Genomic DNA, 27,172 nt, shown 5'->3' with positions numbered 1-27,172 from the left:
CCAAAGTGTGTGTGTGTGCATGTAATTTTTCACAGAGCCAAATGAGTCATACTTTTGTAAAGAGTGGATGTTGCTCACTGTGTTTTCCTCTCACCTGTTTTCATGTTTTACTGTCCATGTATCTTTGTGTTTTATTCCCTCTGACCTGAGACGGTAATTTACTTTCTTTCCTTGTCACTTAAATGGATAAAATTACAAGATGTGTTTGTAATGAGGACTCAGGAAGTCTGTCTGTGTGTGTATGTGTCTTGCTCTAAGTAGCCTAATTTAATGTCTTGTCCTCAGGCTGAGTTTCACCCACATTTTGGGGACACACACTTGTCTTACTTTGCTTGTGAAGACCATGCCTTGACATAGTTATTACCGCAGCTAATTATTGCTATGCCCCCTAACCTTAACCTAAAAAGCTGAACCTAACCTTATTTTAATATCATATCATAAAAATTAACAAAACACTGTTTTTCTTCTATTTGTTGATCTAAAGATTTTATAATTTTTTACTCACTTATTCTAAAGAAATATCACTTCTAAAAAAAAAATAAATATATATATATATACATATATATATATATATATATATATATATATATATACACACACACATATATATATATATATATATATATATATATATATATATATATATATATATATATATGTGTGTGTGTGAACTGTAATGTCCTCATATATAAAATATGAGATATATACAATATATTTAAGTACTGCAAAAGTTCCATTAAATTCTTTTTGCCGGTCGATGTAAGCCACACCCCCAGTTTGACCAATATGCAGTATGCTGTCAAAACTCATAACTGCACATGACATTACTTCTACTCAGCATTTCAATTTAATTTATTCCAGGTTTAACTTCAGGCAAAAACCAAAGTACTGCCAAAGTTTTAATAACTTCTGTCCATCCAGTTTTGCATAATGCTGTGACAAAAAGTGACAGGACAGACAGACATACAGACAGACAGACACACACACAGACAAGCAGTCATTTTTTGGGTCCTCTAATGTATGAACCATAAAGATACCCTGACCAATCTACAGACAAAACCTTTTTTTTTTTTATAATGATAATCCAGACCATGTATTTAATATTTATTGTGAACATGTAAGACAATGTACGGGAATGGCACTTTAATAATTAAGTATAAATGATTGGCATATCAGATTTTGCCAGCATTGAATTTCTAGTTTGCGAAAGGAGCTCGTCTAGGATATCTGTTATTGACACAGTTATGTAGTTTTATTGTTCAGTTTGTTGCCCTATAATCTTATTTAACTTTCCAACTCTCACAGGTTGGCTGTATGTTTGTGAAAATCTCTCAGCCAAACAAACGGGCCGAGACACTAGTGTTCTCCCGGAACGCCGTCATCTCTCTGCGGGACGATAAGCTGTGTCTGATGTTCCGAGTTGGCGATCTAAGATCCTCACACATCGTTGGAGCCAACATGAGAGCGAAGCTCATCAAATCCAAACAAACCCAAGAGGGTGAGATTCCAGCTGCAGCGTCTCAAATCATCAAGACAGAAAAATATGAAAATCAAAGCAATCAACGTTAGCAAATTAGGGATAAATACAGTGGTGCCATCTGGTGGTGCACAGATGGAAAATCCTGTGTTAATTTCCATAAAATTTCCATAAAAGTCTTTTTAAAAAGAGCAGCATTATGCTCCAGATGTAAACTATTGCAGTGTTAATGGTGTTTAATGTCAGAAAATCCAAATAGTTCTGTTATTAATGGATTACTAATAAGTCTATTTATAAGAACTATTGCTATTTTGTAGGAATTCTATTAAAATTGAACCCATTTCATATTAATAAATAAATACTACATAATACTATTTAAAACTAATGTATAATACTATGTAAAACAATGAAAAACACATAAGACAACTGTACTGCCATACTTACTATGTATACAGTACCTAATATAAAGCCTAAAGTTTATATTCAATTCAATTCAATTCAATTCAATTTTATTTGTATAGCGCTTTTAGCAATTTTCATTGCCGCAAAGCAGCTTTACATAGTCAAAAGAATTATTTAGGTTTGTATGAAATGTGAATTTGTATGAATCAAAATGGTCAGTTTGTCCCTGGTGAGCAAGCCGAGGGCGACAGTGGCAAGGAAAAACTCCCTGAGATGGTAGGAGGAAGAAACCTTGAGAGGAACCAGACTCAACAGGGAACCCATCCTCATTTGGGTGAAACAAAAAGCAGTAAATGATCTGCATTTATACAGTGTGTAGGGTGGGAGGCAGTTCAGCTATAATAGCTGATGTTAATTGATGTTAATATGGAGTCCAGGTAGTTATTGAAGACCCAGGTAGACTTGTAAGAAGTTCCAGTCATGAACTATCGAACTGTCAAGTCCCCAGAGAAACAGTTGCCAACACCAGTCAAGGCCAGAACCATTTTCTAGGTAGAGAGAATCATTCCCAGACACCAGACGCATCCCAGAGAGACACACGGGGCATCCATGTGACGAGATCTTCAGCCAGAAGCGGGGCACCAGGATGGGTCAGACAGGTCCGGAGGGCAGAGGGAGTCTGGATCACTGGCAGCTCAGGAACGACATGTGTAGCTCGACAGAGAGAGAGAGAAAGAGTGAAAGGGGGGGACAGGAGGAGAGAGGAAAAAGAAAGAGGGGGGGAAAGAGAAGAAGAGGAGAGATGGCAGTTAGGTATGGTCACAGTCACACAATGTATAATGTGAATGTATATTAACTGTAGCGTGCAAGCAGAGACTCCGGCAGGACTAACTATGACAGCATAACTAAAAGGGAGGAGCCAGAAGGAAACACAAACATGAGGGCTTCCTGACATGTAAAACAAACAATCACCTCACCGTCAGCAAACCTGAGTGATCAATGAGAGTGAGGAAGACAGCATCCAAACATACCAGTTTACCATAATACTCTACGTCCATGAGTCCCCCAGATCTGCTCCTTTACCTATGGCAAATCTATTTATAAAAATGCTCGGCTAAATAAATAGGTTTTTAGCCTGGACTTAAACACTGAGACTGTGTCTGAGTCCCGAACACTATTTGGAAGACTATTCCATAACTTTGGGGCTTTGTAAGAAAAAGCTCTGCCCCCAGCTGTATTTTTCATAATACGCGGTACTGACAAGCAGCCTGCATCCTTTGATCGAAGTAGGCGTGGCGGATCGTAAGACACTAGCAGTTCGCTCAGGTACTGCGGCGCGAGACCATTTAATGCTTTATATGTCAAGAGTAGTATTTTAAAATCAATGCGAAATTTCACAGGGAGCCAATGGAGTGAAGATAAGATAGGGGTGATGTGCTCATATCTTCTGGTTCTGGTGAGGACTCTCGCTGCTGCATTTTGGACTAGCTGAAGCTTATTTATGCATCTAGCTGAACAACCAGACAGTAAGGCATTACAATAGTCCAACCTAGAGGTGATAAAAGCATGAACTAGTTTTTCTGCGTCGTTTAGCGACAATAAATTTCTTATTCTGGCAATATTTCTGAGGTGAAAGAATGCTATCCTGGTAATATTATCTACATGTGCTTCAAATGAAAGGCTGGAATCAATAATCACACCAAGGTCTTTCACTGTTGCATTTGATGGAACAGAAAGGCCATCTAAAGTTACGGTATGATCTAAAATTTTACTCCTAGCTGTATGCGGTCCTATGACTAGAACTTCTGTCTTATCCGGATTTAGCAGAAGGAAGTTAGTTAGCATCCAATTTCTTATGTCCTGCACACATTGCTCAATTTTAGTAAGCTGTTTTTTCTCATCAGGTTTTGCTGAGACATATAACTGTGTATCATCAGCATAACAATGAAAACTAATACCATGCTTACGGATTATGTTGCCCAGAGGAAGCATGTAAAGGGAAAAAAGCAGTGGACCTAAAACTGAACCCTGCGGAACGCCAAACTCCACTAGAGAACATGCAGAATAATCACCATTTAAGTCTACATACTGATAACGATGGGTCAGATAGGATCTGAGCCAGGAGAGGGCTGTACCCTTAATTCCCACTACATTTTCTAATCTGTGAAGAAGAATAGCGTGATCAACAGTGTCAAAAGCTGCACTGAGGTCAAGTAATACAAGCATAGTTACACAACCCTGATCAGAGGCCAATAGAATGTCATTTACTACTTTAACGAGCGCCGTCTCTGTACTGTGATGAGGCCTAAATCCTGACTGATACAGTTCATGTATGCCATTCCTATGTATATATGAGCATAGCTGCTCCGCTACTATCTTTTCCAGGATCTTAGAGATAAAGGGGAGGTTTGATATTGGTCTGTAACTGGACAGCTGACAGGGGTCGAGGTCAGGTTTCTTAATTATTGGTTTGATAACTGCTAATTTAAAAGATTTTGGAACATATCCAATGCTGAGTGAAGAATTAATTATTCTCAACAGGGGTTCTATTATTGCTGGTACTATCTGTTTAAGAAAATGTGTCGGTACAGGATCTAATATACAGGTTGATGAATTTGAAGAAGAGATGAGTGAAATTAGTTCATTCTCTTCAAGGGGAGTAAAGTATTCTAGGTTCTGGTCTGACATGGCTAGATTAACATCTGCATCAATTACATTGTTCGGTTTCAAAACCTCAATTTTATGCCTAATATTTACAATTTTATTATTAAAAAAGTTCATGAAGTCCTCACTATTGCATGATGTTGTTGTGGATAAGATTTCTGCAGTGGTCTTATTTCTGGTTAATTTAGCTACAGCATTAAATAAGAATCTAGGATTATTTTTATTTTCTTCTATAAGAATGGAGAGATATGTTGATCTAGCTACACTAAGAGCTTTTCTATAGTTCAGGATGCTCTCCTTCCATGCTATTTGAAATACTAGTAATTTAGTTTGACGCCATTTACGTTCTAATTTCCGAGCGGTCTGTTTTAAAGTGCGCGTGTGATCGTTATACCAGGGAGCAAGTTTTTTATCTCTAATAATTTTTCTTTTGACTGGAGCTACATTATCTAGGGTATAGCGAAATGTCGACTCTAAATATTCAGTCGCCTGATCGAGTTCTGTGGGGTCAGACGGTGATCTAATCGAAGTTGGGAACTCTGGGAGATTACTGATAAAACTCTGTTTGGTAGTTGATGTGAATGTACGTTTCATACGGTAGCGCGGCGCTGTGTGTACATTATTATTGTGACACACTTGCAATGAGACAAGATAGTGATCTGAGATAACTTCAGATATATGAGCTGTTAGCGATTAATTCGATTAAAATTAATTGTAATTAATTGTTTTGAAAGGAGTCGTAACCTTGGAGATTACCCTACTCATTTAAAATAATTTAATAAATAGAAAATTAAATATATGGAGATCAGTTATAATACTGTGGAGGGCTGCAACAAAACTTTACACAAAAGGGGGACATTTGCGTCCGGTTATTATAATGATTTAATTATTGATTAATTGTTATTTGATTATTGATTTTTAACATGTTCTACTATAACTATCAGCTACAGTACTAGCGCACTATAATATATAATATGCCGGTGATATAAATAAATAATGGAAAACATCCTCTTAATGAGATTATTTGTGATTTGCATTATTTGTTGTTAGGCTGGATAAATGTGTTTGAATACAAAATGGCACATTTAAAAGTTACAAATTGCAGTTTCAAAGAATTAAATGAAAGAATTTTTATGGCACAGCATATCTAATGTTATTTACACAGCACCAGGTGAAAGAGACGTTGTGCCATTAAGAGTCAACAATGAATCTCTGGTAGGGTAAGCAGTCACGCATTGAGATTTTTTTCTGTTATGACACGTGTACAAATGCCACCAATAAGAGAATCGCACATAACTATAAAATTGACTGTCATGACACTTTGAAATATGCCGGTAGCAATGCTGAAACATAAAAGAAACATGCTAATAGACAAAAAAAAAAAAAAAACATTATTGCCTGAAGCTAACTTTGAAGAATCATTCTGTTTATGCTCCTCCAGATCCTGGATCACTCAGATTGATGATGTAAGCTGGACGTAGACGTTTTTGTTTAAACACACGCAGTATCTGCTGGTAGAAAATCTTTGTTATGTAAACTGACATGGAGAAAATATGTTATTGCACAACTATCATCTAGTAATCTGTAATGCCACTTAAAGTCTAAAACAAAGCTTGGTTGTTCAACATTTGATATTGATTTCATTAGTTGCGTTTTGCATACTTAAATAGTTTTTCATATCTGATGAAGGAGAAACAGTTTTTGTTGTAGATTCTAATGCAGAATCTAAGCAAGAAAAAGAGAGGAGAGCATCACTCACTCACTATATATACCGCTTTTTCCTGTATACAGGGTCACGGGGGGCCTGGAGCTCACCCTGGACAGGGTGTCAATCCGTTACAGGGCACACAAACTCTTTTACACACTATGGGCAATGTGGGAACGCCAAATAGTCTAATCTTATGTTTTTGAACTGTGGGAAGAAACCCACCAAGCACAGGGAGAACATGCAAACTCCATGCACACAGGGGTGGTAATCGAACCCAGAGCCTGGAGGGGCAAGGCTATAGTGCTAACACCTAACACCAAATTAGTCATATTGCTCTCAGTTAACATTGTAATATACATATAATATGCTTTCATTTGTAGTATTATTCGTTAATCTTCTGAAGATATTTTTACCCCTTGTTTTCCTTTTTTTCTTTCTAGGTGAATTCATTCCTCTGGATCAAACTGATATCAGTGTGGGCTTTGAGACAGGGGACGACCGCTTGTTCTTGGTGTCTCCGTTGGTCATCTCTCATGAAATCGACTCGCGCTCGCCGTTCTGGGACATGTCCCAGGCTCAGCTGGAGAAAGAAGACTTTGAGATTGTTGTTATTCTGGAGGGCATGGTCGAAGCTACAGGTGAGAGAGACAACACTCAGTCAGCATACTTTTTAAAGTAACTAATTACATTACAAAATTACTGCCTTTGAAAAGTCATCAGTTATATTACAACGTTACTTTCTCATAAAAGTACACTAGTTAGAGTACTTTTCCATTGCAGAAAATAAAACTCCTTTGTGATTCCTCATGCAGGTTGTTTAAGTCAAGACCTTTATAATTATTCTACCATCATCACTTAGCGAAGTTTGGCCCATAATCTGTTAAGTACTAATACCCCCTATCTTACCTACGCGGTTTCGCGCGATGGCTGTAAATACAGTTCATCATGATTCACAGCGAGTTTTGGCGCTGTGATTAGGTTTCCATCTTTCCGCACGTCTGTCCTTGCATAGTCAAATGGTGAGATAGTGGTATAACAGCAGGAATAAGGGAGGGGACGAGCCTTGTAGAGGGCAGTAGTGGCTCAAAAGGCTAAGGCACTGAGTTACCGACCAGAAGATCGGCGGTTTGATCTCCAGCTCCACCAGGTTGCCACTGTTAGGCCCTTGAGCAAGGCCCTTAACTCTATCTGCTCCAGGGGCGCCGTATCATGGCTGACCCTGCGCTCTGACCCCAGTTACGCTGGGATATGCGAGGAAGGAATTTCACTGTGCTGTAATGTATATGTGACAAATAAAGGCTTAACTTGTAGGACGACTTTCATACACACACACTAACGGATTGGAAATGGGTGCTGTCTGGCTCACGGATTACATAAATTGTCTGAATAACTGATTGCATTATTGTAAATATAACTTAATAACTAAGTACCTTAATGGCGGACCTAACACGTTAGATTACTGGTTACATCAAAAAAGTAATCCAAGTACTCTACGCATTGCTTTGTAACGCGTTACACACAACACTGGTCAGCATACATGGACTTCCCTTTTCAATTCAGACCGAAGGTCGATTGTAAAACATCAGATTTGATTTTCTTTAACAATTTGTACCTATAGTTGAATAATAGTTTTGTTCTAAGCTATAACCTATTTGTGGCTCAAGATATTTTCCCAAAGAGCCTCACCAGTCACAAAACAGCTTCAAAAGATTAATCATGATAGCATTTTATGCATTTTATGCTGGGTACCAGGTAATTGAAAATATACCAAAACAACATTTAGAAGCTCTAATCTGCGTACTTTTGCCCATGCCAATTATCATTATTTTTATTCTGTTGATAGTTTCCTCATTGTGTGTGTTCATGTACAATCCTCCTAAAAACATGCTAGCAAATATGTAGTCAGATGACTCATGCCCCATCCAGTCTGTGGCATGAAAGCAACATTAAGGAGAGCACTTTCGCTAGAAAAAAACTTATGAGGGAAAGAAACAACAAGAAAATACCCCGAACCAATATAATCATTCATTAATCATAATCCGATTAATCTGAATGTCTGCATAGTGATTAGCACTGCTGCCTCGCACCTCCAGGGTCCGGGTTCGATTCCAGGCCTAGGTCAATTCCTGCCTCTTCCTGTGCATTAGGTTTGTATGTTCTCCTTGTGCTTGGTGGGTTTCCTTCAGGTACTCCGGTTTCCTCCCACAGTCCAAGGACATGCAGATTAAATTAATTGGCGTTCTCAAACTGCCTGTAGTGTGTGAATGAGTGTGTGATTGTACCCCGTCTTATGCCCTAAGTTTCCTGGGATAGGCTTTGGGCCCCCTGCAATCCTGTATATAGGATTAAGCAGGATAGACGATGAGATGACAACCATTAATCACAATCTAGTTAAATGGTCAATTAACCATGATATTGATTTAATGTCATACCGTATCATCTAGCACTAGTATGAAGTCCTTGTCTTTATATGCATTTCCTTTGTCATCAAACATTCTGATGATGACCAAAAAGTTTCATTTCATTTTTATACAATCATAACATATAATGGCAGTTTTAATGCCAGAATTAATGACACTTGATCAAAGGAATTTTATGAGATGCTGTTAAAAGGAGTTTCTTGCTTAAATTGCTTTCCATGAGCTGCAAAGGGAACTGTTTTAGATACAACTTTATTACATCCCTAATTTTAGTTATAAATTGTTAAGGCCTATTACATGATGTATGCCAGTCACCAACCATCTGTTTTTTTTATGACGAATGTTATTTGTTTTTCCCATGAAAATGGTAGACAAAGTCATGTGTTGCATATGTGCATGTACAGTATTAGTATGTATACTAAAGAAAAACAGGACGTAATTAAAAGCAGCAACAGAGCACTAAATATGTGTTGCTTAAACTCAAGTGTTTTACCCCTTTTAAATAAGGATGTTTACTTATCTAGCTATTATTTTTTTCTTTATGTTAATAAAAGGTATGACATGTCAAGCACGGAGCTCCTATTTGGGCGAGGAGGTGCTGTGGGGTCACAGGTTCAGCCCGATGATGTCACTGGCTGAAGGATTTTTTGATGTGGATTACGGAGCATTTCATCATACATTTGAGGTGAGAGAACATAAGCAGACTTACTGAACCAGATACCTACAGTACTCCTGAAATAGGTCATATAATATTTTGGCTATGTATGTGGAACTCAGTATTTATTGTAGTTAGACAGTCAGCAAATGTTAAATATGGACGGATATTTTGAAGTGCATAAATATACGATGCTGAAAAATCACAAATAAAAAAAGAAAGATAACAAGTAAAACATAATTACTAAAGAGGAATAAGACAAAAATAAGCTGTAATGAGTGATTTGACAATGTTGCAACTATCACATTATAAATTAAAATTAGAAAAATAATTTACTTAATTCTTTTAAGGAAAGTCTGCGTTCATAAAGTCTTGCCTCCCCATTTCGCCCACAGGTGGACACTCCTTCTTGTTCAGCTCGAGAGCTCGCATTAGCTGCTGCTCGTCTGGAAGCTCACCTCTATTGGTCGATCTCCAGCAGGCTGGACGAAGAGAAGTGGGAGGGGCCTAACCTGACCGAGCAATCAAAAACCCCTGTTGATTCTGAATCCGTCAGTGGAAAAGATGGAAGTGGACCTACGTTCATTGTGGGTGGAGTTATAGATACACAGGAACAGCCAGTTGTAGGGGAGCAGAACGGCAGTGTCACTACAGACCAATCAGAAACTGAGGCCTAACAGAAAGAAAAGTAAGAATGCAAGTTTTTTTTTTAGGGTTAGAAAGATAATAATATATTAGTTTTGATTGTGAAACAATCCATGCCTTTTTTCCTTTAAATCTTATCCATTTAGCCACTAAAGAATAGCATAGAATAACTTTCCCCAACGGGGAAATCTTAGTTACTTGGTTTGTTGGTTTTTAAAAGCAGACATCTGAAAAACCGTCCTGCTTTAAATTCCGGCAGGGTCTTTTCATGGATGACATTAGGTTTCTTGAGGCTATTCATTATCCGGAATTTTAAATAATTACACAGGGTATGTCTCCTTTTACTATACATAATATATCCATTCTGAGGCATGGCTGGTTCGGCAGTTTGTAAAATAAAGATAACCTAGCTATACTACAGTTGACGGAAGTGCCACGTAACTAGTTATTTTATTATAAATCCTTGCGGTTATCCTCATCAGCATTTAAAATGATTTTTGTGCCAGGAATTTATTGGTATTCCTATCTGTTTTTTCAGTACAGTCTCTCTAATGCAGGAAATTAATCTAATAGGCAAGTGAAATTGTCCTTTTTGTTTAAAAAAAACAAACGAAATCGTACAGTATCGGTGTCTGTTATTTTAATGTCACTGTCAGCCTTACAGACATATCTTGCACAGAGTTCACGTTTCCCCCCCCCTTTCAATGTAACAGAGGTTTGTTACTTACTGTAACTATTCTTTAAACCAGTTCTTATATACTGTGCATATGTCGTAGGGATGATACACCTTAAACCTTTCAGAAGAAATGCTAAACTAGTGTCAAAGATTAATGACCTGAAAGAATAGTTTAATGAAAAAATGGTAGCAGAGCTCTACATAAAGCTCTACATAAAGCTAGTAGGCGTCACTTGGCACTATGCCACACACATCATGTTAATTAATGAGTACTGGCTTTTATTGATACTAAGCCATGTCAGCGTTTTTGCTCCTACTATTCATTTCATGGCTGCGCTCTTGTCTTCAGAGCTGCCAATAAATTTATGATGAATTACGTTGGTGAGTGCAGGCTACTCTGATGGAACATATTCCACTAATATGCTAGTCCATTCTATTCTTGGAAGCTGCCCAGAACCTAAGCATGTCTAATGCACAGTTTAATTATTCCTGTAATGTCCTATGGAAGGGAAACCTGCTGGTGCCTTTTCTGATGTTTCTGTACCTTACAAGGAATTAGATCTCAGTGTAATACTATTTTATAGCCATAAAATATACTAATTATGATATTGAAGCATCATTATTCAAGCTATACAATAATGCAAACAGTCATTCAAATTATTGTATTCTATTACTCAGTAACATATAGATGAAAGAAAATTAAGGCATAGACCACGTACATTCTGATAACCTGGTATATAACTAGATTGTGATAAGCCTTCTTATTCTAAGATGAATGTCATATTTAAGCTTGCTTTAAAAAACTGTTATCAATTTTATGTCATCTTCTGAGTTAATGACATGTATTAAGGAGTTGTGTCATTTCATTGTTATTTAGCAGTGACTGCAGTTGACAGGCAGCGTAGTTTGCCAAAGACCAAGAGCTTGAAGGTGATGCCATAGTAACTGTTGAGTATAGCAAGTTGATGCGAGCTGAGGGAAAAAAGCACAAAAAGTAGAAATATTTATGACAATCAACCTCTATATACTGTACTAAATATAACTTAGGCTAGTTTTAGATTTTTTTTATTTAAAACATTGTTTTCTCATGTCATAGTATTTGTCTATTATGTATTTTATTTATATGTTGCCATTACACTATATGGTACTAAGGTTAGTTCACGTCCCAAAAGCTGACCATAAACACTCATTATGCACTCATAAGTTTATCCCATAAATTTTAACATTACTTTTGACCATATGATGCATGAAACCATTGTATGTGGGCCAAAGTTTGAACCAGTTATGAACACTGACATCCTGGGGTATCTGTGCTATTATTTTCTACCTATACCGGCATCAGGTATAGTGGTACCATGAACACATCACAAACTTTTTCTGGATATGAAACTGTTTTAAAATAAAACAACTATAAAATTCCTTATATACTTATTATTATAAACTTAGAGGTATGTTACTAAAATCTAGTCTTAGAGGACCACAGCTTGGCACTTTCAAGTGGTCTATTCCAAGTTTTAGGGTTTGAGGGTAGAATTATCCCTGACAAAGTAGCAGTTTTTAAAAAAAGATAAAAACAGCATCATGGAATTTGGTAGAAAAACTTTCAGCCAATAGTCATATGGCACCAAACACAAAGCGCCTAGCCATATGTCAGACATATCATTGCGAACCATATTATAATTATGTAATTTCTCAACCATTTGGTAAAGTTCTAAACCAGTTTGCTGCTTATAACAATTTTACAGTGCGTTATGGGAACATGCATAGTCTCAAGGTACTGTGACCATATCCTATAGACAATAGACGGTCTCTGTCTATATACTGTACATATTATATGAATCTATATACCCATTAAATCATATGAACACTCACCAGTAATATCAGTTAAGAAGTCTTGTTATTGTATGCGTTGTAGCAGTTGGGAGGTTTGGTAATGTAGTAAGAACACTAACTAGACACAGCCACTGTTTAATGGTTTCCTTGCTCCAATGCACCTGAATTCATTTAATTAAAAACTGATAAGACAAGACACAGAGCATGCAAGATGCTAAGTGGTTCAAAGCTTAAGTTATTTAAGTATAAACGCCCTAAAATAAATAGATTTAGAGTAAGAATATGTAGAGTAGGTGCGTTTAATATTTAACACAACTATTTGCCTAGCACAATGTTAATTAATTACTTTCTATATATGCTTTGGTTAGAGATGTTTTTGACTTTACTTTGGTAATTCTTGAATATGCATTGAAACAAGCATTGTATTTTAAAGTCCTCCTTTGCATATAGGGCAAATTGCAATTAATAATTTCCCTACTTCCTGGCCTACCCAGTCTAAAATTTTAAAACCATGGGTGCCATGATTGTGGGAATTAATGATGCAGGTGCAGATTTTCCTTTATTAAACACCCTGAAATATATCAGAACAACCAGCAGCAGGAACAGCAACACTATGACAACTCTGCCTTCTAAGATGTGGCTTCCCAGTTGTTGCTACGGGTAAACAAGGGTAATCTAACCATTTTTGGAAGTCATCCGTCTGATGCCAAATCTGTAATGGGGTTATGGCTGGAACAATTAATAAGAGCTGGGCTGGAACTTGGTATGGAAGCTGAGCTGCAATTTTGCACGGGAGCCAGGATTGATCTTGGTAAGGACAAGCAGGACGTGACAATTCACAAGTCTTTGGGGCAGGGGGGCACCTATTGGGTCCCCAGGCAAGTGCTTGCTTGGGGCAGGACTAGTGGTCATAGCAGAGGTGGTCACTTCGTCATGGGCCTATGGCAAGACTCTGACTGGAACAGGGCTAGGGCTTGGGATAAGGAGGCTGTGCCATGGGCTTTTAATGGGCTTTTTTTCCCGGTAACTGGGACAGGGTTAGACATGGCTGGGATAGAGCATGGCATGTCTGGGGAAGGACAAGACGTGGGAGGCCAATTCGTCAACCTCCTTCTGCCACTAGAGTTGGGAGGTTCCCACAGAGTGCTGGGCTGAAAATGGTGCTATGGCGGCTGCCATGTTGACTTCCACAGAGCATTTCTGGAATCACCCTAACGCTCTTTGCTGTTGGCTTTTACAGGAAACATTGTGTGGGAAGCTGCTCTGTTGCCTTCACCTGTTGGGTTGTGTTTGGGTCAAAACAAGAAGGTCTAATGAAACAGAACTCTGACTTGGACTTAAGGACAATAATGCACAATAAGCTTTGGATGATACAGTGAAAAGCAGAATGTTCAGTATGTTCGGAAACTAATAAAAAAAATAATCACAAAAAACTGAAGAACACCATCATGTAACAGATGACTGATTGGGTGGGGTTTGTAATAGGATCAAAAGGGAAACTATAATCTATTTGTCTTGGGAACTGCAACATAAATGGGGGATTGTGACAGTTATGCAGTCATAAAATTTTTCAGACACACGTATTATAGATATTACCCCTTAAAATAAACTATTCTAGCACAGAATCATATCTAGATAAGAAATATGAGCCAGTGTAAGGCTGGTTAGCAAAGTTTTGGTTTGATCTTCAAAATCATATTCAAGATAAGATTAGAGTATTGTATAGATCTGTTATTTAATTTAGGTAATTTTAATTAGAACTTTATTAATCCCAGATATTAATCCCATTTATTAATCCCATCAATAATGGTTGAATTGATTAGTATGTAGACATAATAAGTACAGGGCATCGAAGTATAGTTAGTACAAGAATATGAAAGGTGAACACATAATATCGAAGATGTAATAGGAAAAATGGCATGACATAAGTATTAACTGACCGAAGGTATTTGTATATTATGTCTTGCTACATGACCAGTGTTTTTAGAGTTGTGATGAACTTCCCTCAGGAAATGAAGAGTAAGTACTTTATAAGCCTTTAATTTGATAGTTACTGCAGTGATTACAGTGATTTAGCTGCCAACAATTCTTTTAACCTTAACTAATTCTAAAAGTATCTTCTTATTTCTTAAAAAAACATGTCAGAAGACATGTCCTATGGTCACAAAATAAGATGCGTGTTTCAAAATAGTAAATTATCATGGAAATAATTACTGGAATTGAGGTAAGAACTGTCCAATGCATCCATTAAAACCTGGAAGGCCAGTTATGAATTGTCAAATTTGCACAAGAAATGTAGTCAGGAAAAATTGTGAATGACCATGAAAAGCCATCATAATGAAAGTATTTGGAATGTGTTTATGTTTAGTTTGACTCTTCCATAATCATTACAAAATCTTAGCTAAAATAGATGCAAACCTGGATTGAAATTAATGTTCTGACGTTGTATAAGGTTGTCAAAACAAGGCAAGTGTGAATGTGTGCCATAATCAACCTTAAGGGTGGTCCTATAAAATATTAGTGTGTGCAACTTTTATTCGGACAGGCAGTGAATGTTAAATTCCATGAAAGTGGTTTATTTAAGGAATCGCATAAGCAAGTGCAATAGTGCTTTAAGTTTTCTATATACAAGAAATTAATATGGAATAACTGACATTATAAAATATTTAGTTTCGACAGAGTAATCTGATTGGACGAGTGGTGATGATAGACAGTAACAGCACTGGGATTTTTATATGTATCTATAACTGTATGTATCATTCTCTGTCCAAGTGTTCTAATAACCATTAATTACACTAACTGTCTGTCACCAGCATGGGTGAAAGTACAGGTAGGTCTGTACAGTTCTCATTATTGGGGAGAGAGCAGCTGCCTGCCAAAACCCACATTTAAAACCACCTTGTCTTCTAAAAAATTGCTCCTACATTATTCCAAATTGCCTTCTTACACAAGGCTAAATTCCACTTGATGTGTAAAATAACTGATTGCACACCCTAGCAAGATTTCCGTTTACGCTATTTGGGATTTGTCCCTGGAATGTGAGAGGTAACAGAGCTAATATTCCAAAAGTGGAAATATAAAGTGAATCTCGCAAGTTCATCAGGACTGTCCACAACCTACATGGTTTATTCTCTTCAACTTTTGGCTACCTAGTACCACTAAGAATATAAAACTACTTTCACCCATGTTAATTACATTTAATGACAGTTGATTAACGCTCTCGTGTCTAGGACCACATTACAGCTGTGTTGATCTCCAGCACAACAGCACACCTGATCATTGTGATATGGCTTAATTGTGTACACAATATGGCCCAATGTTATGTTTTATGTTTTATGTTATGTTATGTTATGTTATGTTATGTTATGTTATGTTATGTTATGTTATGTTATGTTATGTTAAAAACTAAGAAGTGGAGTTTTAGACAAATTATACTAACAGTGAAACATCCCGTTCTGGTTCTACTAACCATAATGTCCATTGGATCAATTAAATGAGTGGAAAGGAACTAACTGTTGCATTATTAAAAATGACTTCAAACTATGAAAGTTAAGCATAAAAGATAGTGTATGATTTTGTACACTGAATAATTAGTGCAGTAAAACAGCGCTCGCTTATTTAGAATAGCTCCAGTTAAAAAATTCCATAGATAATATTTTAATATTTGATTCCTTTCCTGGCATATTATAACTAATAGAACTGTATAAATTTCACTTTGTAACGTTATATCAAAAATCCAGAAGCAGTGGTATTCTTACATTTTAGCAAATTCTTAAAACTTTAAGTAGTTTTCCATCGTGTTACTTTTGTTTGCACCATTTTGGGTGACATGTTTGAAATCGCTAAGCTTGTCTGTTTAATGAACTGTAAAAGTTGCAATACATGCATTTTTAATACAGTCTTTCTATATGGCTTTTAATGACATTTGCAAATTGGAATTAGAATATTTTGCCAATTTCTTTACATCCTGTGAAGAGACACAGTGTATTGATAAGAAAATGCCATAATTTTCTTTCACTTTCTCTCTATGAAATGTTGCTGTATAATGTCTTGTATGCAGTTGGTAGCACATGCAAATTTTTCTTGCACATAAAGTACGAGAAGCACAAACCCTGTATTCCTGGAACCTCTCCCATTTCTTGCTTTTGCTGCTCTAGACATTTTTTAGTCTATGTTTTTAATCTGTATTATTACCTGTATTAGAAATGACAAAAATAATAAAAACTATATTCAACACTATTATGTGAAATGGGTTATATGTGTACAAAGAATTGGGGAAATTTTTTGCGTAAACTGAGTTGGTTCTAATGTGTGGGACATGTGAACTATAATACATGGCATATGTTGCCTTAATACTTTTGGTCACCAGTGTGTGTATATATATATATATATATATATATATATATATATATATATACTGGTGACCAAAAGTATTAAGACAACATATGTCATGTATTATAGTTCTCCTTGTGCATTAAACAGGTGGTATCACTAATTACCTTTGGCCTATTTAGCTGAAGAATTCTGCTGATTTGAATCAGTTGGTTTCAAATAGTTAATGTATGAAACAAATATGTTATAAAATACTTTCTGAAGCCAGGGTGTCCACTTCTGCACAAAAAAACCCCACTAAAACTAGGAAATTTTGCATCTAGTAAATTGCATATTTCGGTTGCTAATTTTTTTTACATAATCTTCAGAAAGCAATCAAGCAGGCATGGATTGAGCAAGTGACAACAGAGTACTGCAGACGTCTTTTTGACTCTAAGTCCAGCCGGATCCAGAAGGTTTTGAAGACTTAGAAATTTCACTGACAAACTATGCTTATTATCTATATTGTCATTATTAAAAAATGTCATTAAACATAGAATTTTACTTTTGTGTCAGTACTTTTTGACCAACCCTGTATATATGCATGTGTGCGTGTGTGTGTGTGTGTGTGTGTGAATTCATATTCAACATTGCAGCCATGGGATTCTTGGATACTTCATATGCACCAGTGTGTCCTGTTTTGATCCTGTAGGGGGATTATGGGTAAATGTTAAAGTATTGACTATTCAGTGACCTTCTAACTTCCCTGTCGCCCCTCACCCCACCCTACTCTCATGACTTTCTAGGTCCTCCTTTTCCAAACATGCTTCTTGCGTTTTATACTATTTCAGCACTCTTCTAATTTACATAATTCTGCATTTTTGGAGGCTGCATATTGCTTTGTTCATACACACATACTTATATTTATCACCTAATCATTCACTACATGCAATTTGCAAATACCAATCTGAAATATAGAGGGATGGAGTTTATTGAGTTTTTTGGGGAATTCACTTATGCAGATCTCTCACAAGTGAGGTCTGGGTTGAGGTCTGGCCATTTCACTACCTTGATTCTTTAATTTTTATCCATTTCTATGTAGATTTACTGCTTTACTTCGAATCATTGTCCTATTGCATTACTCAATTTCAACCAAGCTTCAGCTGTCGGCCTCACATTTGACTCTAGAGTACTCTGGCACACAAAGGAGTTCATGGTTGCCTTATTGACTGCAAGGTGCCGAGGTTCTGTGGCTGCAAAACAAACCCAAATTATCACTCCTTCACTGCAGTGCCTTGTTCTTTTGCTGAAATGCTATTCGGTTTACTCCAAGGCCAAACAACTTTACTTTGGTCACATCAGTTCATAGGACATTGTCCCAAAAGCCTTGTGCTCTGTTTAGATGCAGTTTTGTGAACCTTATGCAGGATTCCATATTTTTTTAAGAAAAGGGTTTCTCCTGGCAACCCTTGCAAATAAACCATACTTGTTCAGGCTTCCTCTAATTGTGCTGTCATATACGTTAACATTTAACATTCTCAGTCAGGCCTGTAGAGTCTTGTGTTTCTTATTTTTTTGTATTTCACTAATCATTGCATGGTCTGATTTTGGGGTGAATGTGTTGGGACATGCACTAGTGGGTAAATGCAGGTAAATGTTTTCCTTTTGTAAATAATCTTTTTCACTGTAGAATACAGTTTGAAAATGATGTCATAACTCTTTCCAAATTGATGTGCAGCAACAGTTGCATTGCTTCTCTAAGACCATTGCTTATGTCTTTCCCTCTTGGCATTGTGTTAAGATACACCTAAATGCTTCAGACCAGAAAACTGGGAAACATAGAAAATGTGTATGAAAAAAGATAAACAAACCTCTTCCAAGTCTGAATCACAAAAATGTCTCAAATATCCCAAATGTGACTGAATATCCAAATGAAACCTGATGGCTCAGTTTATAATGTACTAACAATGCCCACTCAAATTTTTTGGGGTTTTGATTCAATGGTTTTGGACTGATGGTTAAGTGTACTTGCCCAAATTAACCACATCTTAACACAACAGGGTTCAGTTCAAAAGGGCTAAACTCTGTGTACATAAAATCACCCTTACATGCTTAAATTTAACATCTTCAACTATACACTTTCTTTACCTAGTGGGCTAACCTATTTTAGATAGCAGAGCTCCTTAATAGTTCTCCCCAAAGTAGCTGGTCATTATTCTGCCATGTAGACTAGACAGGGCACAAAGCAAGTAGCTTTTATTAATATCCTACATATATCACCACTAGTTTTGATCAGGATTGCTACAGTGTGCCATGATTGAACTCGTCATCGTAAACTCTGCATGCTGATTATTGATGTCAGCAAGAAAGCATTTCTAAGTGAAAACATTTAGCTCAGCATTTTCTGTTGCTTAGCACCAAGTCCAGAGCCCACAGCAGGACCAGCATGTTGTGCAGAAATTTGCAGATGTGCTATGCTTTTATGAAAAGTTTTAGCTAGTTATTTGTACTTTCAGTGTCAGCCCATTCACCAGAACCCCGTGCAGAGACGAAGCTGCTACATACTGTACAGTATATCCGGGATCATCAAATGGCATCCTGCCAAACTGAGGGAGATACACTATCTCTGGCCACAGCCCATCCTCCAGCACTTTGCACAGTCACTTTAAAATGAATGCTCCATCTGTAAAAGAGTAAAGAAGTGAATATTGGATTTCCGTAAACTTTTATACTGTTCTCTTAATTAAAGCACTTTATTGTGTGCACACAAGTGACAAATAAAACATTAAGACTGGATATGAATAAAATAAATCCGGTGAAAAAAATCAAACAAATAATAATAAAAAAAAATTAACAGGGAACCTGAATGGGCAAGAATGCAGTACGGGTAAAGAGATTAAATCTGGTAGCAGCTCAGTTCACATCCACCTCCAATAATCTGTCGGAGGTTCATTTAGATGGTTTATCCAAATCCTATTTTTGCCTTGTTCTTTTCTTCACCACAGATATTACCAGATTATTATCAATAGCCCTAAAGTGACATGTTACTGTATGTCTTGGTTTATCTATCTATTTAACTAGTTTGTAGAATGTGAATACTGAAATACACTTTTGACCATTAAGCTTTGTGCCATATAAAAAAATAATAATAATGTGATCTCAGCCTCTTGCTGGTTTTTAATTGGCCCACGCTTTGAACGTCAGTGAATTCATGGGATTAAAATGAATCAGAAGCTAAACTTGACTTGGATCCAAAATTAACTGCTACCATAAGCAGTTCCTTTTTATTGCATACTGCATACTGTTACATTCAAGCAAACTGGCTTTTTCACCAGGTGGATTTTTTATGTCCAGTATGGCCACTGCTTTAGATTTAAAAATACAAGTGATTTACAGTAAAAACCATAAAAGCGATTGTTATTTTGGACATTCAAGTGTTTCTATTCACTTATACCCCTGCATTTAGAACTGTTAAAATTTTTCTTTTTCACTCACTCACGGATGCTGAGGATGGCCCCATGTGGTCTGCTTAAAGATGTGATAACTGAGAACTTAATTCATAAAAATGGCTGCAATGAGAACTGCATAGATACAGTCTTTTTATGATGGCTTGTGACTGCAGTCGCTTGAATCGTTTTCAATGGCTGGAATTGCTATGACCATTTTTGTACCCAAATCTCTCTTATTGAACAGTTGCTTCCCTCAACAAAATGGACTAAAATACGTTAAATAAAACACATTTCCTGTTACTTTAAACCTTATAGCACAATGTTATAGAAGGGATTTATTTATAGCCACCCGAATGAGGATGGATTCCCTATTGAGTCTGTTGTCTCTTTGTCAGGTTGTCTTAGGGAGTTTTTTTTTTTTTTAACCTGCTTTGTGACAATGTCCTTTGTTCAAAGCATTATATACAAATAGTATATAATATTTATAGCTACACATACACAAAGAGATATATTTTACTGCATCCCTTCAATTTCTGTGAATGAGTATGACATAGTGTGCTCTATATGTAACGCAATATACACTGATCAGCCATAACATTAAACCTTACAGAATGTCCAATATTGTCCAGGTACCACTTGTGCACCAAAACAGCTCTGTCCATTTGAGGCATGACTCCACAAGACCTCAAAAGGTGTGCTGTGGTACCTGGCATCAGGAAATTAGTAGCAGATCCTTTATGTAAGTGCTATAATTTGGAAGGTGGAGGCTCCATGCAACATGGGCAGAAGAGCACTACCCATAACACCCTCATATTTGGATCTTTATCATCATCATCATCATCATCATCATCATCATCATCATCAGGACAGTGGGATCTCATGAGGCTACCTTTTGTTTTTAACATTAAAGATGCAATTGATTTAATATAATTTCCTACCCAATGTTGGTACTCCCTTAAAGTAAATTTGTAGTAGTTGGTGATATTAATGAGAAACAGTTTTGTGTTTAAGTTTGTGAGATTTTCGGTTTGTAGAGGTTTAAGAGCGGTTATAGGATGACATCTGGCTCATAAAGTAATTTCCCTGAAAGAATTTGGCCTTAAGCCAAATCTAATTGATAACCCTTAAAATACATCACCCAAAAGGAGATGCTACTCGCTGATGCTGCAAAAACAACATTGTTTATGATGCCCAGTATTTTAGCATAGTGAGCAAACATTCCACTCAATGCATAAAATCTATGCAGGTTTGATGAAGCACTCATAACCATTTGGACATTGATTAGTGTCAATCATGCTGCACATTGACACACACACACAAAAAACTCACCTGTTTTTTCTAAGGACGTAGCCAACCATGGCAACGACAATAAAAAGACAAATATTAGTCTAATCATCACCCAGTAATAATAATTTAAATTATTAGCACCACCAGGAACACCATGATCACTGGTTCAATCCCTTGCTTGAATTATTGCTTGTGAGGATAGGTTCTCTTTTAAGCAATCTTGCTACACCGGGTCATTTTCTCAATGGTGTCTTTTTAAAGAATTACTAAATTAAAAGTGTACAAATATAGTATTCTATTCAATTCAATAATTTATTTATATTTATATTCAAGTAACCACTTAATCCTCATCAAGTCACGGATGAGCAGTACACATAAGCCACATCAAAAAAAAGATGTTGTCATTATTAACTTCAAATGAACTAGAGGTTGATGTAGGAAAAACTGCCCATAGCTGCTTTATGGTTTGACTCAAACTCGTTAACCAGCTGGGACATGTGAAGAAATAACATATATGTGACATATAAGGTTTCTCCTGTAGTTGTTCTCCAGATGTTCCAAATTTAACATTGTAAGTATTAGCAAATTACTTGGAATAAAGGGAATAAAACACTTTGGGCAAGCTGTTATTATAAAAATAATCATTGAGGTGGTAACACATACTCCAGCGTTGCTCCATTATATTATATATGATCCATATACTGTATGTACATATTGATTTTTTTTTTTGCATCATTTCCGCTCGTTCTGTTTTTTCAACCTTACATTATCCTTGTTTAGGCATACATTACATTTTAAAGGATATAGCATCAAAACAGAAGGTATGGCAATAAAAAACAATTTATCCAATTTATGCTGTATCAGGAAATGTGCTGTATACATACATGCAGGATATAAATGAATACAATATTTATATAGTCTTATGTTTCATATTTAAATTGTGATGTTGCTTTTTCCAGGACATCCAGAAGAACATATTCTTTAAGTGCCTAGATAGATGACCTCTCTTTTTTTACTGTGTGTGCAATATGAATAAACTGCATGGCTTGTGCATGCTATACTTTTCCTGATACAGCACTAATATAGTAGTACTGTAGCAAGCCACTAGAGGACAGTGTTTTGTGGCTTAGTCACCGCTTGCCTGTTTTACCTAGTAACAGATACAGGTCATAGGGCTCTGCAGGTCCACTCATCAGCAGAGTATCTCTCAACTTAAAGGAACAAGATCTCATGCATTTCACAGGATCCTGGTGAAATGCACAGAAAGATGGCACCACATAGAAAGAAGGGTGTATCCTGTGTAACATACTAAAGTCAAATGAAACTGAATAGTTGTCTGTGAGCTCAGGAAAAAGCTTTTTTTTCCCCCAAGCTATGTCATTCTTTGTGTTCCCTCAGTAAAGGTGATCATTTGAAATGTACTCAGTGGAAACGTATACTGCATTGATGCATGCACCCTTGCATTGCACCACTGAACAGATTAGTATTTCATGCTTATATATTTAGGTAGCGTGTAGTGTTAATATTATTAATCCCTTCATGCTCTCTCTCTCTCTCTCTCTTGTTCTCTCTCTGGTGTATCTCCAAAGAATGGCACAGCAGATAAGACTCGTGCTATTGTGCATCAACTGGGAATACAATGAATTCTGGGTCACTGTGGTGAGATGTGTGTTTGTGTCCACATGTTTTGCATGTACCCTTCATGTGTGTATAGAATTCACACATATCATAGAATTACTTGCATAAACTGTAATTGGTTTTGACTGATAAGAGAGATGGGTGGATGTGTAATTGCATCTGAGATGTAAGTACTAGATTTCTTCAAATAGGACTTGCACACTCGAAGTCAAGGGGCGTGGCCATCCTTGAAATAAATCTTGCCACACAAATTCTGACCTGAAATCACATCTCTAATCGGTGATATGATTTTATCATATCTTGATCATTTTATTAATTAACGTTCAATTAATATTGTAGCATTGTGGTTCTTTTGACAAACCCATTCGGCTATTAGGATCTCTCTCTATATATATATAGGCAATACAGTAATGACACATGGCCTTTAATTTCCTGCCAAGCAACAGATAATTCTGCAGATGCAATACAGAATTAACTAGCTGCCACTGTCTAAAGTTTCTGATTGCGCTTATACCCGAATGGCTGGAAAGGAATCTCAGTACTGCGATATAATATAGTTTTCAAAAGGCATCATTTTCTACACATGCAGCGGCACTGCTCAATCTAATCTAATTAAAACACTCCCCAGATGTACTGTAAGCCTATATCTTGCACATATTGCCCTATACATTCCATGGAAAATGCATGTACATTTAGATGCATCAGTATGCAGTGATTTTAGATGCAGAGGCAACACCTATATAGTATAAATTATGTAACATAGTGCTCTGACTTTCCTCACTGTTTTTTTTTTCTTTTCCTGTTACACCCTAGCAGGAATCATTAGCAGAGAATCACCCACCAGTAGATTCAGTGGTGTCAGCGATTCTGATTAGCCCAGTCCCATGCTAGCCATGCTTACTTCACTTCAGCTGCACTAATTATGACGAAAGGACAAACTTTTGACTTGGCATAAATCGCATGAGAGAGATGTGAGGGTTTGAATGATGCCAACGTGAGTATGTTAACTTTTCCCCCCCTATGCACTTCGGAAGAAACCATTTTGTAATTTTTTCGTTTCTCTTTATCTCTCTCGCTCTCTCTGTGTGTGTGTGCATGTGTGTGTGTGTGTGTTTTCTACTGTGAGGAGCGCAGTAAGGAGAGCCCCGCTTGTCGGGCGCGCCGCTCCCCGGCCGGTTTGTTAGAAATGCGGACCAAAAATCCGCCTCGGAAGATGGGCGCCGGAACAACCGCACCAGGTAAGGTGGTTTCAAAATTAGGAGAGGAAAAAAAAAAGAAAAGAAAATGATAACAATGTTTTCAGGCCGCTGCTGCAGAAAGCGCAAAGGAACTACACCGATTCCGCACCCGGCCTGCTGCTGTGCATGCCTCTTCTTCTTCTGTTTTTTTTTTTTTTTTTGCCTAGGGAGCGGTAGTGCATTTTCAGCTCTTTTCGATAAACACGCACGCACACGCACGCACAGGCACGCACGCCGCGCTCACGTACCCCCGGCAGCAGCGAGAGGCGCATCTGCAAAAAAAAAAAAAAAAAATGTCAGAACGGCGCCTTTAACTCGCCGCGGCCACCGGTGAGGAGAAGAGGGAGGTTCGGTTCGGTTCGGTGCTGTGCATGTGCAGCGTGCGCTTGAGACGCGCGCTTAGGCCGAGCGCGTGTGTGTGTTCGCCTGGATGAGGGGCAGTATGCGCGAATGCAGAAGGAAATCGGGACTGGCCGGCGGAGAGATCGAGAGACCGTTCGCCGGATTTTGCGCGAGCATGCGGATTTGCTTGCACCTGCAGCGTGGCGTATAGCGCTATTTTGGTACGTGCGACTTTTTCTCCCCCTCTTTCCAGCTCGTCAGGAGCGGCCTATTTTATGTACACCCCAGCATACTGCGGTACGGCTGGCAGCTCAGCGCGCTCCTTCCTGCTCCTGTAGGTCACATGCGCACCTTTGCAGCGCGCTATTGCCGGAAAAAGGCGCCGCGTGTTTGCGTGGCGCTGCGGATCGGCTGAAGGAGCGGGAGGTGTGATTTTATTTTTATTTTTTGCGGATTTTAACGCGATATACCGGATGGATGGCAATAACAGCAGAGCATGTGCTTCATGCGCTTTAATAACACACAGCTCCACACTCCATAGGGGGAGCGTTTTGGGTGTTTCTCGCACCGCAAAGTTGCTCGCTGACGCTGCCATGGCGACACGCGACAGCGTTTTTTTTTTTGCCTTCCTTTGCGCGCGGATGTCTGTCGGTCATGCCGTTTTCTCACCTGCTCGAGTTTTTTCAAGCTACCTGTCCATGAGGTTGTGTATTCGGCCCGCGTGCATGTGCATGTGTGTGTGTGTGTGTGCATGTCTGCGTGTTTCAAAATGACTGCCTGGGCAGCTGTTGCCATGTTGCCAAGTGGGCACAGGCTATACAATTTTGCATATTCAACCCGTCCAGTCTGTAGAACCACTAAATGCGATGACTGTAGTATGGTTTTGCATGTTGAGAGAGTTTTACATAATCACATGACAAATTGTGTCCCACTGCCACACCTTTAAAGTGCAGTTAATTGAGCATTACAACATAGCCTGGATGAAAAGTTTTTACAGTGCAAGTATATAAATATGTACCGAATGTTCCACTTAGAGGCAGATGACTGTCTGGTTATATATTAACACGATCATATGCGTTTGACAGCTTGTGCCACCAAGTCATTCAGAGAAGTAGTTGTTTCTTCAGTAGCCCCCTGGGCTGCATTCACTCAGGAGAAATCGCAACATTTTATTCCAGTGGCGATGCTGTTGCACTCTCATACTCCATCAAAATGAGGCAGCAGCACCCCTTTTCTACCTAGCAACACCAATGTGATATCATTGACAGCAGCTGTCATGGTCATATCACACTCGGACTATGGCTGTCTCTCCCCTCTGACTGTTAACATTAAAAAGGTAACGCTATAGAGAGGTTGGGGGTCCAGCTGCATGCTGTAGCGCCTCATCTAGTGCTCAGTAGAAACGTTCAAGCATCACTGTGTAAGCTGTCAGCATTTGTATTAAAGCAGTGAAATGCGAGTTTAGACATTAAATTGTCTTTTATTATATAAAGGCATACTGTGTACTTTTCCTACACACCCGCATGATAATTTAATCTGCTGCTTCAAGACAGCAATGCATATTTTTGTTTTTAATTATTTTGTTTACTTTGTCTCAGAGACTTTGGCCTAGTTGTGGATAAGACAGTTGCAAGATAAACTTTTGATTTATGAATGTTTTAAACTGCCCACATTTTTAATTAAAGAATTCATATAGGTATTATGCTGTTTTTGTTTTTAATTATAGTCGAATAGGCATGCTTGTAAAACTTTTTTAGACAGTGTTCTTTTTTTTACCTGTCTAGTTTTAGCATAGTTTTACCTCTAGTATAATTGTGATTGCTATTAGTTGTGCTTTTCATAGCAACTAACTGAAAGATTTCTCCAGCAGTCCTATTTGAAACATTTGCATTATGTATTATAAGCCTGACCTTTTTTTTTAGTTGAGCACAAACACAGCATCATAACGTGCAAAGGTCATACAGAGGTCATATGTGTAGGCTTTGGTGTGTTTGCTTAAAGACTGCAATGTGCAGATATTATGCTGGATTCTGCTCAGTAATTGCAAGTCCTTGCTAAGGCTTCCAGCATAGCTTCCAGTATTTCACTCTACACTGCAATTTCAACCTCGCTGAACACCAGTCATCAAATCATCTGTGAGAATAGCTCAGGAAAAAAAGGGAATATGTGGTTCAAAATGGACATTTATAAACATAACATTAAAGGATGAGTATGTGTAGGATATGAAGCAAGGTCATAGTAATTAACACTATTGTCAAGGTCATATTAAGGTCATTGTTGGGGTCAAAGGTTAAGACCTGGACAAACACAAGATTGGGGTTTGATTTTGCTATTGATGAAACCCGTGTAATCAGATAGAACAAACTGTCCTGTTTTGTTTGTGTTAAATCACTTTGTGCTGACTGCTTATTTTTGTTGGCTGCATGG

At 37.6% G+C, this 27,172-nt stretch overlaps 1 protein-coding gene across 4 annotated transcripts in view; it reads left to right on the top strand.

Moving 5' to 3' along the window:
- The window catches only part of kcnj9 (potassium inwardly rectifying channel subfamily J member 9), a 36,270-nt gene extending 22,047 nt beyond the window's left edge, over positions 1-14,223 (top strand). For 3 of the 4 annotated variants that reach the window (XM_053486508.1, XM_053486509.1, XM_053486511.1), the window contains 4 exons: positions 1,306-1,498; positions 6,692-6,889; positions 9,226-9,356; positions 9,722-14,223. In XM_053486508.1, the coding sequence (XP_053342483.1) occupies positions 1,306-1,498; positions 6,692-6,889; positions 9,226-9,356; positions 9,722-10,003 (804 nt within the window). In that variant the 3' untranslated portion in view covers positions 10,004-14,223. The remainder of the gene's footprint in view (positions 1-1,305; positions 1,499-6,691; positions 6,890-9,225; positions 9,357-9,721) is intronic. The other variant, XM_053486510.1, reaches the window with a different exon arrangement.
- The last annotated feature ends 12,949 nt before the right edge of the window (positions 14,224-27,172 follow it).

The sequence above is a fragment of the Clarias gariepinus genome, chromosome 25 (assembly GCF_024256425.1).
Source record: "Clarias gariepinus isolate MV-2021 ecotype Netherlands chromosome 25, CGAR_prim_01v2, whole genome shotgun sequence".
In the NCBI taxonomy this organism is placed as follows: Eukaryota; Metazoa; Chordata; class Actinopteri; order Siluriformes; family Clariidae; genus Clarias; species Clarias gariepinus.
The sequence above is the reverse complement of the archived record's forward strand: the minus strand, read 5'-3'. Positions and strand labels throughout refer to the sequence as shown.